At 35.7% G+C, this 15,815-nt stretch overlaps 2 protein-coding genes across 4 annotated transcripts in view; both read right to left on the reverse strand.

The window, feature by feature from the left end:
• kdm2aa (lysine (K)-specific demethylase 2Aa) overlaps positions 1–9,059 on the reverse strand; it is a 61,086-nt gene extending 52,027 nt beyond the window's left edge. The window contains exon 1 of one of the 2 annotated variants that reach the window (XM_059554401.1): positions 8,777–9,059. In XM_059554401.1, the coding sequence (XP_059410384.1) occupies positions 8,777–8,827 (51 nt within the window). In that variant the 5' untranslated portion in view covers positions 8,828–9,059. Of the gene's footprint in view, positions 1–7,578; positions 8,417–8,776 lie in introns of those variants that run through there. The other variant, XM_059554402.1, reaches the window with a different exon arrangement.
• Positions 9,060–9,744: 685 nt separating this feature from the next.
• LOC132143835 (syntaxin-3-like) lies at positions 9,745–15,058 on the reverse strand. 2 transcript variants are annotated; one of them, XM_059554415.1, is made up of 11 exons: positions 14,499–15,053; positions 13,708–13,782; positions 13,324–13,423; positions 13,142–13,216; positions 12,969–13,039; positions 12,768–12,876; positions 12,584–12,657; positions 10,626–10,760; positions 10,406–10,516; positions 9,984–10,069; positions 9,783–9,911 (listed from the first exon to the last, which is right to left on the reverse strand). In XM_059554415.1, exons 1-10 carry the CDS (start codon positions 14,526–14,528, stop codon positions 9,992–9,994), a joined length of 858 nt encoding a protein of 285 aa, XP_059410398.1. In that variant the 5' UTR covers positions 14,529–15,053; the 3' UTR covers positions 9,783–9,911; positions 9,984–9,991. The 2 variants fall into 2 exon arrangements, with proteins under 2 accessions (XP_059410397.1, XP_059410398.1); XM_059554414.1 differs by lacking the exon at positions 9,984–10,069 and having other exon boundaries at positions 9,745–9,911; positions 14,499–15,058.
• Positions 15,059–15,815: the final 757 nt, after the last annotated feature.

The following is a 15,815-nucleotide window of genomic DNA, read 5'->3' on the forward strand; positions in this document are numbered from 1 at the left end:
GTCAGTAAAGACAGCAGAGAGCAATGAGATTTCTTTACAAAAGGTAAAGTAATAATATTTACTACTTAATTATTCAATAAATCTATGTTATTGCGAATATTAATGTAGTAGTAGTGGCGCTGTGGGATTTAGTTAAGAAATATACGCTTGAACTTTTCAGTTTCTATGCTATTTTATTGAGAAATCACAGAACAGTGTTGACTGTACATTTCCGCGCTGAATGATTCTGTCTACGCGTGATCTGCGCGTGACCTATGAGCTACTGTCTGTAGTCTGTGTGTGTGCGTTACAGTGCAGCAGCGCATTCGATTAGAACTGTGATTAACTTACCAGTACAATAAGCTGTTTAGAATGTGCATTCTACCATTGAATTTTGAGCATCCAGTAATATAAAAATCACACGACTTGTGGAGCTTTCGGAGTATACATTTGTCATTTTTATTGTTAGGAAACGGAGCATAAATGTGTAAGTCCTTCAAATATTTATTATCCAGTTGAGCCCTCTATATGACCAGCAACTAGTCAACATCAAGCTTAAAGCATCATAGCAGAGCATTGACGTTGACTAGTCGATTAGTCTGTGCAACCTCTAGTAGGTAGATAGAAATCGCTCAATCTAAGGTAATAAAAATATAACGGTTCATTTAGTAAGGTCTTTTCTGATGCAGAATAGGCCACAATCGCATCATGATGCAACGATTAATTTCAAAACCCCTACTGTGTATATTTATTATGTACATATAAATACATTAAAAATATATATATTTATTCTTATACAAATATAAGTTTTTTGCATAAAATCTTAAATGTTTCCTTAAAGGATTAGGGTAAGTGTACCCATTAAGCCCATGTACCCTTTAAGCCCACCATCAACTCTGAAGTCAAATAAAAAAAAAGACAAAATCATTTTTTGCCGCTCATTATTTTAACCAATCCAGTGATTTGTTACTTCTGACATTTTTTATTTCATACCAATCACATTTGTCAATGTTGAGTTAGCCCCACCCATGTGTAAGTTGTCTCAGGTTACCTCACACAAAGTCACCCCAAAACTGGTGTTTTGGCACTCTTCAGAAATCAAGACATTTCTTCAATTTTCAGCCATTTCTTCGGTAAGTACATTGATATTGTGTCAAAGAGATAAATGTATTGTTTTTTGTGTATGAACAAATAGTACTACTATACAAATAGTAGTATCATTTTATATAATTTTCCTTTAAATGGAAAGATGAGTTTTATTAGCTTGCGTTCAAAGTTAATCTCTAGGTCAAATCATTAGCCTTACAGAAAGATAGACTGCCAAAGAATTAAGCATGTGAACTACAAACATTAAATGTCTTGTATTTATTGGTAAATTAATGTATAATTAATCACATCATAAATTGTTTTGTAGAGAAGATTTTCATAAATTAACTTTTTTTAAAGATGGGCTTAAATGGTACAGTGCCACAAAACGCATGCAAACTATAGCCAACACAAGCTAACCTTAAATGTAAAAAAACTTAACATTTCTCAATGTGAGCTCAATAAAAATAACTCTTATGCTTAGTCCACATTATATTTAAGCTCCATACATGTCTTTTTAAACAAATCTTAGATTTTTAAAGGAAAACAATGTCTTTTTTCACCATTACTGACAGTGGTACCATTTGAGCCCACCTTATGTGTTTCAATGAGGAATTCCTCAAATTACAAACTTTGATCAATTTTCTGTGTGAAAGTGTTAGGCTAAATGATAACATTTCTTTGTCTGCTTTTATCTTCCATACTACCTTAATTTACAACTATATTTTGATAAAAATTAAACACTGTGTAGCACCATTATATAGGCCTAATAGATGTCTGCTAATGTGTATCATTTGTTTTCAGTGAGAAAATGCCAAAAAGGAAAAACTACAGCACCTGTTCAGGTTTATTCTTTGCAGAGCGGACCTGGAGGGTGCTGGCCCTTTTTACCTGAAAAGCCACAATGAAGTAGAGAACCTCTACCAGAAGAAATGTGTTCATGAAATGTTCTGTAGCCAATGTTTTTCATGTTGAATGTTATTGGTACAGGTGATGAGTACTATGGCAACCATTAGTAAAAAAGGAATATTTTAAATACAGTCACTGAAAAAATTATATTGTTATTTTACTTCTTTAAAATCAATAAACTTTTAAATCATTCATGATGTGGGCTTATTTGGAACACATGCGGGCTTAAATGGTGCCAAAGTACCAATTAAGCCCATGCCAGACTTCTGACTTTATTCCTAAATTATCTTAATTTTATATTCTAAAATGTACATTGACTAATTAATACAATTTCAAATGAGAGATTAATCTTTCATTTTAACAAGTTATTTTTCTTATAAACTATGTCAATATCTATGAAAAAAACCTAAACTTAGATTTTGGTGGGCTTAATGGGTACACTTACCCTAGTTCACTTTCAAATTAAAATTTCCTGATAAATTTGGAGGAGGACCGTTCAGAAGTTGTTGTACAGTAGGAGGACAAGCTAAATGGGCTTTACTGCCGCGCATACCGCCACGGCGGTGCCGCGGCATTAACTGAATTCAGTTGTGTGTTAAAATAATTCGCTTAACTACCGCCAGGTGGCGCAAAGGGACGAATTTTGAACTGACTGTAATAAAATGACGGTTTGTAAACTAAGATGAAAGGACAAGTAAAACCTCAATAGCATTATATTATAACATTTTAACATCCTTAAAAACCATTAGAAAATTTAAAGTAAGAGTTAATTTAAAAACGTGATCGTCTTAGGCTACAGTAAAAATGTAAAAGAAAGACCTTTACACAAAGTCTTACTGCATTTTATTGTCATTAAACAGTCATTACTAGAGATATATATATATAGGAACACACACACACACACACGGATTAAAAAATATTTTCATTCTGGTTTGCTCTTAGCAAAAATAAATAAATAAAATCCTTCAAGTTCCATATGAGGTACGAAATGAGAACGGTCCTACATCAAGACCGCACTAACAGCAATAATTCTTATTAACTGCTATTGTTCTTGATTTTTCAAACTGTCTCCAATTATGCCTTAACTGTGTGAGCAAAAATTGAGTATGGTATATTTCAGCTGTTTTATGCGCTGGTGCCTCACGCGCACATATTCATTGTAAACAGCGCAGTTCAGCATGAGCAGCGGTCTACTGTGGCAAATTTTTGCTCATATTTTTCCGTCGATACTGAAACACACGTGAACCACAAAGCCTATTTTACCTAATAAATAATAGTTTAGCTGCAAATACGCAACATCACGAATATGGAAACATTTGGATGTGTCCAGAATGAGAGAGGTAAACCCAACAGGTAAGCTAAGTGGATATACTGTATATCAATTTATTTTATTTACTCATTTATTTCGTGTTTATCCCATTTTTTTTCATTGCATATGAAAATTTAAGAATAAAAAAAAAATCATCCTACCCCCTAAAAATTCTCTTCACATTCACTTGTGCGCTCTTGCGCAATACCTTCCTCTCGCGTTGCTCAATTGTGGACGACGTAAAAGTGTTTGATATAAAGGTTGCTGTCCCATTTTATACATTGTTAATTAAAAAAAAAAATCAAATTATTCTGTTAGTTTCATGGTAACATGCAATCAAGGTCTTCTGTTATATAGGCTATATTTAACATTCACTGTGGCATTTTCACCCGTTTAAACTTAAAATTCCATGAGATTTTAAATTCAGTTTAATAGTATTAAAAATTCAGATTTAAACTAGTATAAAAACGCATTAAATTGCTTATATTATTTCTATAAGTTAAAGTAGCCAACCTTAAAAATGTGTTGTCATGACTTTTTCATGTCATGACATTATTTTTTTTTTACAGTCTGATAACGAGCTGTATTCGTTTTCCTTTTTTATTATTATTTTTGTTTTAGTTTATTGAAAATAAATTGGCTAAAAAATGAAGCAGACACGTTTAAATTAAAACAACCACAAAAACATGACTAGTCTTGAGGGAAATATAGGTTTTATTATTTTTATAAATCGCAGATCTCACAGACGAACGTATTAATATGATCGCACATTAGAAATGTTTGGTGAGATAAAATGTGCACGATAACATTAAGCAAATCTCTTCGCCATCGTCACTCTTTATTATTAAGCAGGAGTTTATGTACAGTTAATGCGTGTGCCGCGCTCGTTGTGGTGTGTGTGACTGACAGACAGCCTCCGCGGCGCGCATTAGAGATCTCGCAGATCTCACAGACAAACGTCTCAATATAAATCGCACATTAGATATGTTTGGTGAGATAAGAGGTGCACGATAACATTATTAAGCATAACCGAAAGCAGAACCGATAGCGTCAGATCTTACTGATACGGTCTTTCATAATTTAGCCCCGGCGCGCTCAAGCACATGCATTAAGTTTGCCACAAAGTACATGCAGAAGTAGCCAAATAATTGTGAAAAAAAATGTTTTTCTTGTCTGCTGCAAGATGAAATTCAAAGTGCTGGCTCTCTCTGACAGAGAAATGCAACATTCACAGATTGTTGAATGTTGAATATTAATGCGCCCTGTCATTAATGCGAATTAATAATTTTGCACAAATACTTGCATATGAATATTAATTCACATTTTGCAACGAAAATAATTTTTTACATGCAATTATCCAAAATGAAACCAAACAAGATTTGTAATGAAGATAAAATAAATAAGAATAAATGCTGCACATCTACCATCACACATGCAGTGCAAATCTTGCACATATTTTAGACACCTGCATTTTTTTTTCATTAAATAATATGAAAGCAAGTAGGGTTTTCTTTTTAACATCCACCGACGCACCACTCAGGCTCCCGTAATTCAGAGTGGCTCCACCCTCCCCCGCGAGTCTGACAGAGACACTGCGAGCAGAGGATGAGCTGAGCGGTGTGATTCTGACTGGAGCCTCCATCACGAGTACAATTTATGCCAACAGCCCGTAATATAACTGCATATTCAGCAAGAATTCATGTTAAACATATTTAGCTATGGCTTGATCAGGTTATAATGACTGCAATAGTCAAGCGGGATGTTAAAGGCTATATGAGTTTGTCTGTTTCTTTTACTGATTATTTTCGGGTTAAAGCATGATTTAAACAGATAAACCACATTCACACGCAATCGCTTTAGCGATAATGCATTCAAACAAATGTAATCTTACAGTGCTACTACATTATCAGTAGGCTATTTGATTTTGAAATATTGAAGAAATTAATCGATCTGTTTAGATAAAACAGACAAAAATGTACTGTTATTTTCCTCAAACTAAATTTGCACAGCTGATGGGCTAGTATTAACAAAAAATAAAATACAAAATATATAATAAAAAATAATAATAAAATAAAATAAAGGTCTTTCCAGCATTAAGGTAATAACATCAGTTTTTTATCATCTGGTCTCAGTTATAAGTTTATAACTATATTAAAACTTGTTTTGAAAAATTTCTTTGTCATTTGAATATTGATTTTAAAATCGATTTAAATCATAAAGTCATTAAATCATGACTTATGGCAAAAAAAAAAAAAATCCTGTGTACAGGGACTTTTTTTTTCTTTTTTGCCATGCATTGTTTATAGAGCTCATTAATTGTAGCGGTGCCTCAGGTGTTTGCAGTGTGTATACAGTATGTGTATGCAGTCAGCAGCGAGAGCGCATAAATATAACACGAAAGCACATTAAAATAATGCACGAGCGCGAATCTCGCTGTTCGCACGCAGATTTCCTTTGCGCTGTCACAAAACCAGACGTGCTTGCTCAGATACACGCTGCTCTGCGCGGAGAGAGTGTGCGCACTTAAAACGTGTCTCCTCTCACTTAAATTGCGTCCTGTGCACTCACATTTCTCTCTATGCTCATGTATTAGATATTAATTATTTTCGCACGTTTTTATTTCCAGCCTTTTACCGCGTGCAGTGTGAACGCTCTGATCCGTTAACATGGGCTCGGAAAAAAGGCGCATCACAGACAGTGTGTGAAACCTGGAGTTAGGCATATGCCCAGTCTGTTCTGTTCTCGCGCTAGGCGCAATGCATTCTGATTGGATCGGATAGCATACTGCGGGAGGTCAGGGCTGCGGAAAATCGTGCTATAAAGAGATTTAAAAATCGCGCACGCTCAAATCGTGATTTTATAATGATTTTAATCGCACAGCCCTAGAATGGAATGGCAATGAACAGAAAATAATTGGCGGCCCACCTGCAATACCACGACCACAGGTTGAAAACCACTGGTGTAGAAGCTTTGAAGCTGCATGGTAACTGTAATTTTGACCTTCAACCGTTTGGAAGCCGTTGAAGTTCACTCTAAGGAGAATAATCCTGGAATGCTTTTCATCAAATATCTTTAAAGGGGTCATATGATGCAATTTCAAATTTTCCTTACTCTTTGGAGTGTTACAAGCTGTTCGTGCATAGGGGAAAATCCCTAGTTGCAAAGTTGCAAAGACAAAAGTCTCAAACCCAAAGAGACATTAATCAAAGTTAAGACTTGTCCATGCCCTCCAAAAATGCACCGCCACCGCCATGTGTGACACAGTGTTTAGTTGTGAAAGTGAAGCTACTTTGTTTGGCCATCCAAAAGAGGAGACAACAACAAAAAAATCAGTGGTTAAGTTGTATTTACAACACTGTTCCAGAACATTTAATTTAATATTCAGCTTTTTTTTTTCTTTTTTTTTTTTTACACATCAAGTTGTCAATTAACAATTTTTTTTTAATTCTCAAATCCCAAAAACAATGCAAGTGTTTTAAAATGCAACTTGATAAGACTCAAGTGCTTTAATAATACTATAATTACATATGTATAAATATTACATATGACTAAATATGAATTTAACATTATGATATTGGTGGCTTTTTGACAGTCTCATATGCGAGGTAAATGCTGTTGATAGTGCTTTCAACTGGATTAATGTTGAGGTTAATACAAAAATATATGGATGTTAATGGAGCAAACCTAACAGTTTAGATCAAGAAAATACGACCATTTAAAAAAAAAAAAAAAAAAACATTTTAAAATTTTGTTTTATTTTGTGGTTTGGCTGATAGATGGTTGCAAGACAAAGATATTCGCGTCAACCAGTTTTTCTCTCTTTCTCACCACCGTTTATTGCAAGAACGCTTAGTGGAATTATATGTGACAGTGGAGATGTTTCTTGATCAAAAAATTGTCACGGCAGGTGGTTTCTGGCACTTGCTGGTCACGTGGTTCTTCTGCGAGTCAGCCAAATAAAAATATATATAATTGAATATTTAGCTTTACTGTAGCCAGCCTCTCAACGAGAGTGCCAGACTTGCCATAGTTTTTAAGAAACCTTTAACTGACATAGACATCTGTTTAAAATATTAAACCTCTGAGCGCAAACCGATACAGAATAAATAAAACGTTAAAGTAATTTTAGTGACGCCTTGCAGATTATTTTTCCCACTCACCCAGCGTAGTGAACACTGCCAACATTTCAACAGCTAAAGCTAAATATAATGTAAAAATGCAATATATATATATATATATATATATATTGTACACTGCATTTGATTTTTTTCAAGTGTCCACTGTGCTGCACTTACCAGTCTCTTGCTGTAACGCGGCTTGAGATCGTCCATTGTCAGGATGAAGAGTCGCGCGCAGCCCGCCTGTGCAAGCGGCGAGCCAAGAAACGCGCTTCTGTCAGTTTATCGCGTTAGAAACAACCGCCCCAACTGTGTTTGGTGGTCTCTTTATAACGGTGTCCGTTTAATCGAAATAACGCTACGTTACATGAAAACTTGCTGTATATTTAAAAATAAAATCAGTGTTTTCAAATAGTTACGAACTCGTCAGCAGGTTCGTTCGCACAGAAGAGGGTCCAACGATTTCAATGTGCTTTTGAATACTACAAAACTATTGTATAATAATCTCACACCAACATGAAAAAACAGCAGGTTATTAAACCCACCATGAAAGCTATGTTGTCGAGCTAAGCGCTGCTGAGGATAACGTTAGTGAACGAGCATCAGCACCAGCTAACCAGCCAAGAAACACGGTCGTCATAAAAATATTAAAATTACAAAGCGATATGGGGTATTACTCATACATACGGCTTATATGTACAACGTCTAATATTTCAGTCAACCATACAGAGTGAGGCGAGAAATTAGGAGCGTATATTTATCGAGTAACATACGCTAATCCTGGTTCAAGTTTGAAATAAAACCATATTTCCACAAGACTTAAACTCGGGTTCACAGTGGGGAAAATCCAACGGTTAAAACAGTCCTCGTGTATTTTTACCATTAAAATGTGCACTCCGACTAGACTCGTCTAGTAACTTTACTGTTCTAAGTGAAAGTAAGCATTATTTAGACAGCTCCACTGTGTGAATTCACGACAAAGTTAATGTAGTAGATCATTCGCCGCCATTTTCAGATCGTCATAAAAACGCCACGAAACAAGCCCCGCCCATTACTGGTTCAGCATCCAATCACAGACACATGCGACGCCATCGCCTTTGCTCTAATTGGTTAGTGTCGCTGTCACTTTGCTGGGAGGCGGTACTAAGAGACAAATAATAGTATACGTGACCAGAGGAGACACGCTCTCATTGGCTGGAGCCGCATGCCGATCAATACAACTACACAAAGATTGGTTTTTATGTGCTAAAAATGTCGCGTTGCCAACCAATCAAACATTAAATAGTAACACACTCACTCAGTTTAAGCTAAAATTCTGCAACAAAATTGCTTTAATCTTTATGAGCAATATTATTAAAATATATATTTGAAATACCTTCGATCTTCCGTGGCTTGACGTCCCATCGCATGCCGACGTCCACTCCATGACTGCATGTAAAGCTCTCGCTTGGGTCGTCTGGTCAAAGAAATCTACATTTCTTTCGAATTAGCGCATTGACAAAGAACGAAGTTCACACAAGGTCTTCATTAAGTCCTCGAGATTTCTTTAGCTCCAGTAAACTGTCTGGAAGCAGTGTACACTTTGAATTGTCGGTTAAACAACACAGGTAACTCCGCATGGTAAAACTTTTCATTTAACCCAGTCGAAGTGATCAGGAAATAGTTGCTGATTGGTCAGCCTTCTGTTTAACGCGCAGCCACTCATTGGACCAAACAGCTGTCGATGATAACTGCACCGTCAAAACCAAACGCAGAAGAGGTTCTCTCATAAATAAAAATCACAATAATTTACTGTTTTTAAGCCTGGACGAAAGAACGAATGACACAGATTTTATACAACCCTGGTCTTTTAATCACAACTTCTCAGTCTAGACAACTCAAGTCAGACTAATGTAGAATTACTTTATAGTGTCTACAAAATATAGTTCCAATATTATCACTTACATAAAAGAAAAATAGCACCTCAACCTTAGAAATAAGAACTAAATGCTACTCATCTACACTAAATAAGCAAATAGTCAGTAAAGGCAGAACCACGTTTACCCTAATTGAATTTTAAAATAATTTTGACTAATCCTAAAATAAAAGATAAAACAACGTAAATGTTTAAGAATTAAACTGTTTTTTCAAACTATTTGTCAATGCTAATGTAAATTGTTTCAATTGTCAGTTACAAAAATGAGGCCTTAAGAAACAAAACTTAGCCTCTTATGTTGTTTTTTTGCATCATATATGGGCTATATCATAAGTTCCCGAAAACAATTAAATAAATAAAAGCAATATTTCATACCACAGCCCTAAAATAAACAGACAGCTTGCACATCACATTTTACCTTGATGCCTCTAACAATGCAAGGCCAGTTAATAAGACAGAAAGAACATAAAAGACAAAAAACAAGATGGGAAAATTAGATGAACAAGCACTGGAAAACATGTTGTGTGTGTACGGATGTTTTCTTATCTTGATTCTTGATAGAGACACGACATGAAAAAGTAGACAACCTCTTTGCCTGGAAAAGACAGGATGTCACTCACAAATGGTCAACATGCAGTTTTATGAATTTAGCTTTATGAATGCTTACTTTGAAGTTTATGTCAGCCAGCTATACAGCAGAGAACCACAGATGACCGCAAGAATTGTGCAACATATCATGATCATCATTTGCTTCTACAAAGGTGTGAATGGGCAGCCAGTGACAGCATGATAACGATATAATGATAGTGGAGGAAAGCAAGGGGAAACGATGATTGGGAAGAAGAGATTTGGAAGGTGTAGAGAACAGACATACAGAGATGAGGTTAAAATTATGAGGAAGAAAAAGAGGACATCAATGCATGAAGAAAAATAGAAGATGGAAAATCAAAATAAAGAAAAATGCTGCAAGAAAAATTCAATTTGAGAATCTCAGCACTGGTAGTCTACATTTAGTACAAAATATACTAAGTAAAGGTGTAATTTATTATATGACACAATTGTTGTACTCCTCATAATTTCCCAGCTCACCCTGCGTGCTTCTTGTTGGAACTTTGCAGCCTTTTTAGTGTCAGCCACGGCTCTTTCAACAAAACCCACAGACTGGTCCATGTTGCTTTCAATCCTGTCAATCATGCTTCCCTATCGACAAATGAAAACAAAATTGTGTCTAAAAGCAGTTTTAATTCTAAAGTCTTCAAAACAGGGCTATAGCTTTGCTTTATTCTCCTGTAAAGACAAACACATGTACCTGATTTTCCACCAGTACTGCAATGTCCACAAACATGTCGTGCAACTCTTTTATGCTGCTCTCCAGTCGCATAATATCTTTGTGTCGTGCCTCAATCTCACTTAGTGCCTGTTTTGATATCCCAGAGTCCATAATCTACAGAGAAAAAGTTTTTTTTTAAAGAAAGCAGCATTTACATAATCAAAATACAGTACAAATAGTAATATTGTGAAATATTATTATTACAATTCAGATTTTCTTTTTTAAATATATTTTAAAATGTAATTTTTTACTTGTGATACAAAGTAAAATTTTCAGTTCAGTCTTTAGTCACATGATCCTTCAGAGATCATTCTTATATACTGATTTGCAGCTTAAGAAACATTTCTTTTCTTTTCATTCTTTTCAGAATTGAAAATCCCCCCAAAAAAGTGATTATTAGAAATATAATTTTATTTAACAATTTTACTGTCACTTTAGATTTTTTTTTAATGTGTCCTTGAATAAAAGTATACAGGTGCATCTTTTTTTGACTCATAAAAAAAATTACGTTCATATAGTCTAGAAGTAAAGCATTTTAAAAGTTTTTGTTTAAATTTTGATGATTATATCTTTGAAACTACAATAACGGGGAAGACTGCTGACTTGGCAATGGTCCAGAAGACGATCACTGACACCCTCCAAAAGGAGGGTGAATCACAGTAGGTCATTAATGAAAGGGCTGGGTGTTTACAGAGTGCTGTATCAAAGCATATTAAATGCAAAGTTGACTGGAAAGAAGAAATTGGGTAGGAATTGGTGCACAAGCAACAGGGATGACCACTAGCTTGAGAATACTGTAAAACAAAGCCAATTAAAACACTTGGGAGAGCTTCACAAGGAGTGGACTGAAGCTGGAGTCAGTGCATCAAGGATCAACACACTCAGACGTCTTCAGGAAAAGGGCTACCAAGCCACTTCTGAAACAGAAACAATGTCAGAAGCATCTTACCTGGGCTAAGGAGAAAAATAACTGGAATGCTGCTCAAGGGTCCAAAGTCCTCTTTTCAGATAAAAGTAAAATTTGCATTTCATTTGGAAAACAAGGTCTGGAGTCTAGAGTAAGTCTGGAGAGGCACTGAATCCAAGCCTCTTGAATTCCAGTGTGAAGTTTCTTAAATCAGAGATGATTTGGGTGCTGTGGCGTCTGCTGGTGTTGGTCCATTGTGTTTTATCAAGTCCAAAGACAATGCAGACATCTACCATGAGATTTTGAAGCACTTTATGCTTCCATCTTCTGACAAGTTTTATAGAGATGCTGATTTCCTTTTCCAGCAGGACTTAGCACCTGCCCACAGTGCAAAACCACTTCCAAGTGCTTTGCTGACCATGATATTACTGTTCTTAATTGGCCAGTCAACGTGCCTGACCTGAACCCCATATGGAATCTATGGGATATTTTCAAGAGAAAGATGAGAAACCAATCGATCCAACAATACAGATGAGCTGAAGGCTCAATAGTGCCTCAGCAGTGCCACAGGCTGATCGCTTCCATGCCACACCTCTAGGTATTGAGTGCATAAATGAACATACTTTAAAGAACTTAAACTCTTCTGTTTTGCAAATCGTTTTTTTGACTGATCTTAGGAAATATTCTTATATTCTGAGATATTAGATTTTTTACTTTCATGAGCTGTAGCTCTAATCATCAAAATTAAAACAAAAACAAAAAAAACTTTGAAATGATTTACTTCACATCAAATGAATTTACAAAATATGAAAGTTTCACTTTTTGAAAAGTTGAAAAGTTACAAAAAAAATTTTTTTTCTCGATATTCTATTTTTTGAGATACACCTGTATATTCCTTTAAAAAAATCTTATTGACTCCCAACTTATGAACAGCAGTCTAAGTAAAATATCTTACACCCCATACAAATTACAGAAAAGCAATATTCTCACAACAAAACATCACACATAGAAGTTATAGAATAGTACCCACTCCTGCTGTGAATACTGCAGCGTTTCCGCCATCCAGCATTTCCTCCAGCTCTTCATCAGTTGTGGCTTTGCCAGCTGTAAGACAGGATTCAACTTTTGCTTTAAACATGTATATAACATTGTGATCACTGACTTTCTATTTAATCCAGCCCTAAACAAGGTCTGCGTATGTGTTTGTCACTCACTGATCTCCAGCTGTCTTTGGATGCGCCCTTTGCTCTTCTCTCTAAACTCCAATTGGGCTTCATTGTATTTGGTCATCACTTCTACAAATCTCTTAGCAAGAATAGCATGCTAAACAAAGGAGATAAAAACTGTATGTTTAAAAACATACTACTTGTGGAAATCCCTGTGGTGTGTGGTATATTCAAAGGGCTAGTGGTTACCTGAGATTTCTTTATCCGGATATCTGCTGAAACCCTCTCTTCAGTGTTAGATGCCAAACTCTGCTCAATGCCTGTTTTCAAGGTTGACCAAATAATTCAACTCAGAACTTTAGATAATAGTGATTTTGTTTTTATTTTCATCAACAACAAAAAAAGAAGAACAGAAAGCTGACTTTTCAGTTTGTTACGAGCATTGTTGGCCAGTTTCTTTATCTCATTAGTAACTGCTTCCAATTCATCCTGTGTCTCTGATTGAGAAATGAGATGAGAGATATTTAAAGCATGAATGGGGTGGGAAAGTGATAGAGAAAAAAGATACATTTATAAAATTCAGGTAAAATGTGATTAGACTAACTCTGTTCTGATGTAGGTGCAGAGAGAATGACAGAATACAGCCGCTTTATCTCGCCTACATTTTCATCAATCTTGTCAATACTGGTGCGGATTTCTTCAATCTGTACAACATATACAGAACAATGTCCATTTAACTGCACACTTAAAAATAAAGGTTCTTTATATGCATTGCTGGTTCTATAAATGATCTATAAATATATAAATAATAATATCCATGGAAACTTTCCATTGCACTGAAGGTTCTTTGTATTGGGAAAGGGTTCTTTCGACTTTTAAAACTTTGGCTTCGCTGTTAAAACTCCCTTTTAGAACCTTTACTTTTAAGAGTGTGTTACATTCAAACGTGCATATTCATTTGAATACAGTGTAGCTGATTCACATATACCTGAGCGAAGAACTCATCCATAAATTCTTTATTTTCCACCGGAATTTCCACATCATCAGGAGTTTGATCCGACTTCTGTTTTGACATATAGCAAACAGCAGAAAGTTTAATAACTTGGCAGAAATAGTGTTTTCTCTGCCTTAAAATAAGCTTTTTGGAAAGCTTTTTAGCTGGTTTAAGCTGGTCTTCCAGACTGGGGAAACTGGTGTTTACCTCAACGACCAGCTGGTCTCCAAAGCCTGGCCAGCCAACAGACCAGCTTAACCAGGCTGAGAGACCTACCAAGACCAGCAATCTACATTAAGCTGGTTAAGAGTTTTTTTTCAACAACCTGTAATTGTTTTTGTCAGTAAGTTTAAAATAGAATCTATTGCAGCTTATCTTCACTATTTCAACAGAAATTAAACATTACAGAAATGTAACACTTTTTATATTAAATACGCAGAATTATATTTTAAATACACAGAATTGGCCCCGTGACAAGGCAGCAGGACACGGTTGCTCTGGATGCGCGCGTCTCGCTCGCATCACAACTTTCAGTCACACGCGTTTCTACGTGCCTAATGGCAGTTCAGATAATGTTTACTCGTTTAACACGTTTGTTGTATAATCATGAGTGTAATCTCCGGATAATGACCTATTGCTAACATTTACCTAACCGTAATCGACAATAACTGACTAAAATGACCTCAGTTAGTCAATATTGGGCTCAGGACCTCCCAGGTAACGTAAAGGTCAAACACTAGCAAATCAGTTCTAGAACCGCTGTGTGTGTCATAATCAAATCTTACCGCTTTTAGTTGTTCCAGTCGGTCCTTCATCGTCAGTTCAATGTGATATGAGACTTAAGATTTCAAATGACTGTAGGTTAGTGGTCAGTGTAGGAGATAAACAGCAGCGAGGTAGTTTTCACTCTGGATAGTTAGCTAGAAAACATGTTAATTACCGCATGAATACACCGAGGTCTTCAGGATTCTTTCTTTAAAACAATCTCAAAATAGAAAATAAAAATAGAAACAAAAAGTATGGAAAAAATAAAATAAAACAATATGTCAGTGTCGATCTTGTCTTGTAGTTGTGCTAAGCCTATCCTCTCAGAGCGGATTAGAGCAACAGTTGTATGCTGGGTCGCTAATCTTCATATACCGAGGTGCTCCTTTTTCTCCACTAACACACGGGACTACCTCAAACTGTTTGACTAGTACTGAGACTTAAAATGAATACAATGAAGGAATCATAATCAAGACTGAGTAATTCATGTTATGTGGACAAATATGGAGCAGTCTGCATATTTCTTTTCCATCCGCAAAAACAATTAAAGTCAAAACACCAAGCACTATGTTTCACAAATCAGCACATTGACTTAGTCAGTGTGACACAGCTATATAAGACAAAAATGACAAAGATTTCCCATTCCATTAAAAAGATATTTAAAGAAACAAAAAATACATACAGTACAGACCAAAAGTTTGGACACACCTTCTCATTCAAAGAGTTTTCTTTATTTTCATGACTATGAAAATTGTAGAGTCACACTGAAGGCATCAAGGGCTATTTGACCAAGAAGGAGAATAATGGGGTGCTGCGCCAGATGACCTGGCCTCCACAGTCACCGGACCTGAACCCAATCGAGATGGTTTAGGGATGAGCTGGACCGCAGACAGAAGGCAAAAGGGCCAACAAGTGCTAAGCATCTCTCGGGGAACTCCTTCAAGACTGTTGGAAGACCATTTCAGGTGACTACCTCTTGAAGCTCATCAAGAGAATGCCAAGAGTGTGCAAAGCAGTAATCAAAGCAAAAGGTGGCTACTTTGAAGAACCTAGAATATGACATATTTTCAGTTGTTTCACACTTTTTTGTTATGTATATAATTCCATGTATAATTCCACATGTTAATTCATAGTTTTGATGCCTTCAGTGTGAATCTACAATTTTCATAGTCACGAAAATAAAGAAAACTCTTTGAATGAGAAGGTGTGTCCAAACTTTTGGTCTGTACTGTATATGAAGAAAACCTTCATCTTAAGCATGCATTGGTCGTATGAAGAAACCGTTCAAAATACAACCTGAGTTGAAATATAAGAAAAGGCCAGAGATTGTGAAAGAT

The sequence above is a fragment of the Carassius carassius genome, chromosome 7 (genome assembly GCF_963082965.1).
Source record: "Carassius carassius chromosome 7, fCarCar2.1, whole genome shotgun sequence".
Classification (NCBI taxonomy): domain Eukaryota; kingdom Metazoa; phylum Chordata; class Actinopteri; order Cypriniformes; family Cyprinidae; genus Carassius; species Carassius carassius.